This window comes from Numida meleagris, unplaced genomic scaffold, assembly GCF_002078875.1.
Source record: "Numida meleagris isolate 19003 breed g44 Domestic line unplaced genomic scaffold, NumMel1.0 unplaced_Scaffold250, whole genome shotgun sequence".
Classification (NCBI taxonomy): Eukaryota; Metazoa; Chordata; class Aves; order Galliformes; family Numididae; genus Numida; species Numida meleagris.
The window spans coordinates 484682-486838 of NW_018364306.1; the positions used below are offsets into that span (position 1 = coordinate 484682).

Consider the following 2157-nt stretch of genomic DNA (forward strand, 5'->3'; position numbering starts at 1 on the left):
AGGGTCATTGTAGAGTCACCATGGCGTGGCTATGGGGTCATCATACAGTCACTGGAGCATGGCCATAGCGTCACTGTAGAGTCACTGAGGCATGGTCGTAGTGCCATTATAGCATCATATCGCACTGTGGCCATAGTGTCATCATAAAGTCATCATGGCATGGCCAGAGTGTCATCGTAGAGTCACCGTAGCGTGGCCATAGTGTCACTATAGCATCACGTTGTAGCATGGCCATAGTGTCATGGTAGAGTCACCATAGTGTGACCATAGTGTCATCATAGAGTCATTGAGGCATGGTCATAGTGTCATTACAGCATCACATTGTAGTCTGGCCATAGTGTCATCGCAGAGTCATCGTGGCACGGCCATAGTGCCATCATAGAGTCATTGTGGCATGGCTATACAGTCATTGTAGAGTCACCATAGCATGGGCACAGTGTCATTATAGCATCATGTTGTAGCACGGCCGTAGTGTCATCGTAGAGTCACCACGGCATGGCTATGAGGTCATCACAGAGTCCTTGTAGTGCGGCCATAGTGTCATCATAGGGTCATCACGGCATGGCTGTAGCATCATCATAGAGTCATTGTGGCATGGCGGTAGTGTCACTGTAGAGTCATCATAGCACGGCCACATCATCACCACAGCATCATCGCAGCACGGCCACAGTGTCACCATGGCACGGCTGTAGCATGGCCATAGATAGCATCCTCATGGCACTGTCACAGCGTGGCCATGGCTTCATCTTGGCTTGGGTTGGAAGGGTCCTTACAGATCACTGAACCACACGGCACGGTTGGGTTGGGAGGGCCCCCCCGGGAGGGCCCCCCCCACACTCAGCCTCACCCCCACCAACCTCCTCCCGCTCAGGTGTCCGAGTCACAGCCGAGCCCTCTCCAGAAGTCCCTGAAGGTGCCACGGTCACCATGAACTGCTCGGCCGGCACGTGGCTGGGCGCTGAGGCCAACTACAGCTGGTACAAGGACCACCGGTGGCTGCGGGAGGGCCCGCGTGGCTCCATCGTCCTCAGCCCCGTCTCCAGCGCCGACACCGGCTTCTACCACTGCCGGGTGAGCGGGACGTGGGGCAGCGCGTCCTCGGCCCCGCTCAGCCTCAGCGTGCTGCGTGAGTGCCCCCAGCCCCACAGGGTGACCACCCCCACCTCCTGCTGCCTCCTCCTCCTCCTCTCCCTTGACAGCGGGGACGATGACACCGGGGCTTTGTCCAGCGGCAAACCCTACGCGGGCTGATTCGGGGACCCCATCCCCTGAGCACCTGGGGGGGAGGAAAGGGCCGGGGAGGGCGTGAAACCCCCTGGGTCACCCCACGTGGTTGGGGGAACGGGTGCAGCAAGATCCCCTCGGTGGGCGCTGGGGAAGGCACGAGAGGGGACCCTACAACATCAGATCTGGAGACCCCAGGCTCTGAGCACGTGGGGGTCGGAGGGGGGAGCAGGAAAGGGCTGGGGAGGGCATGAAACCCCCAGTGTGGTTTTGGGAATGGGTTGGCAATTGGGTTGGGGACGGCATGGGAGGGGACCCCGGGGCTGGGGAGGGCACGAAGTCCCCTGGGTCACCCAGCGTGGATTGGGGAACGGGCACACCAGGCACGGGGGGGGTGGTGAGCACCGGGGATGACAGCAGCGGGGACCCCGCACCCCGTCCCCACGCCAACCCCGCGCCCTCCATGCAGACGCCCCGCGGGACGTCTCCGTCAGCACCTTCCTGGAGAACCACCACGGGCGCGCAGGGGTTGTGCTGTGCACGGCCTCCAGCCACCCCCCCGCCTCCCTCGCCCTGTTCCGCCGGGGGCTCCTCCTGGCCTCCAGCCTGGCCCCCCCGAGCTCCCCGGGGCTGCATGCCACCGCCTACCCCAATGCGCTGCGCCTGGAGCTCGGCGCCCTGGGGCCCGGCGACGCGGCTGAGTATCGCTGCACGGCCAGCAACGCGCTGGGCAACGCCACGGCCAGCGCCTACTTTGACACCCACAGTGAGTGGGGGGCTCTGTGGGGTGGGGGGGGCAGGAATATCCCGTGTCAGGGTAGGGGGTGAGCAGTGCGGGGGTTCCTTTGGAGGTTGGAAGGGAAATGGGGTGGCCCGACGATGTCTCAGATGTGCCATGTCCACCCCATTGCATGTCTGTGGGGAGTGTGGTGC

At 62.7% G+C, this 2157-nt stretch overlaps 1 protein-coding gene across 1 annotated transcript in view; it reads left to right on the top strand.

Annotated features, from left to right (window-relative positions):
- Nucleotides 1-2144, top strand: part of SIGLEC1 (sialic acid binding Ig like lectin 1) — a 15636-nt gene extending 13492 nt beyond the window's left edge. Inside the window, exons 18-19 of the mRNA XM_021382523.1 lie at nt 872-1126; nt 1694-2144. Of these exons, the coding sequence (XP_021238198.1) occupies nt 872-1126; nt 1694-2052 (614 nt within the window). The 3' untranslated portion in view covers nt 2053-2144. The remainder of the gene's footprint in view (nt 1-871; nt 1127-1693) is intronic.
- The last annotated feature ends 13 nt before the right edge of the window (nt 2145-2157 follow it).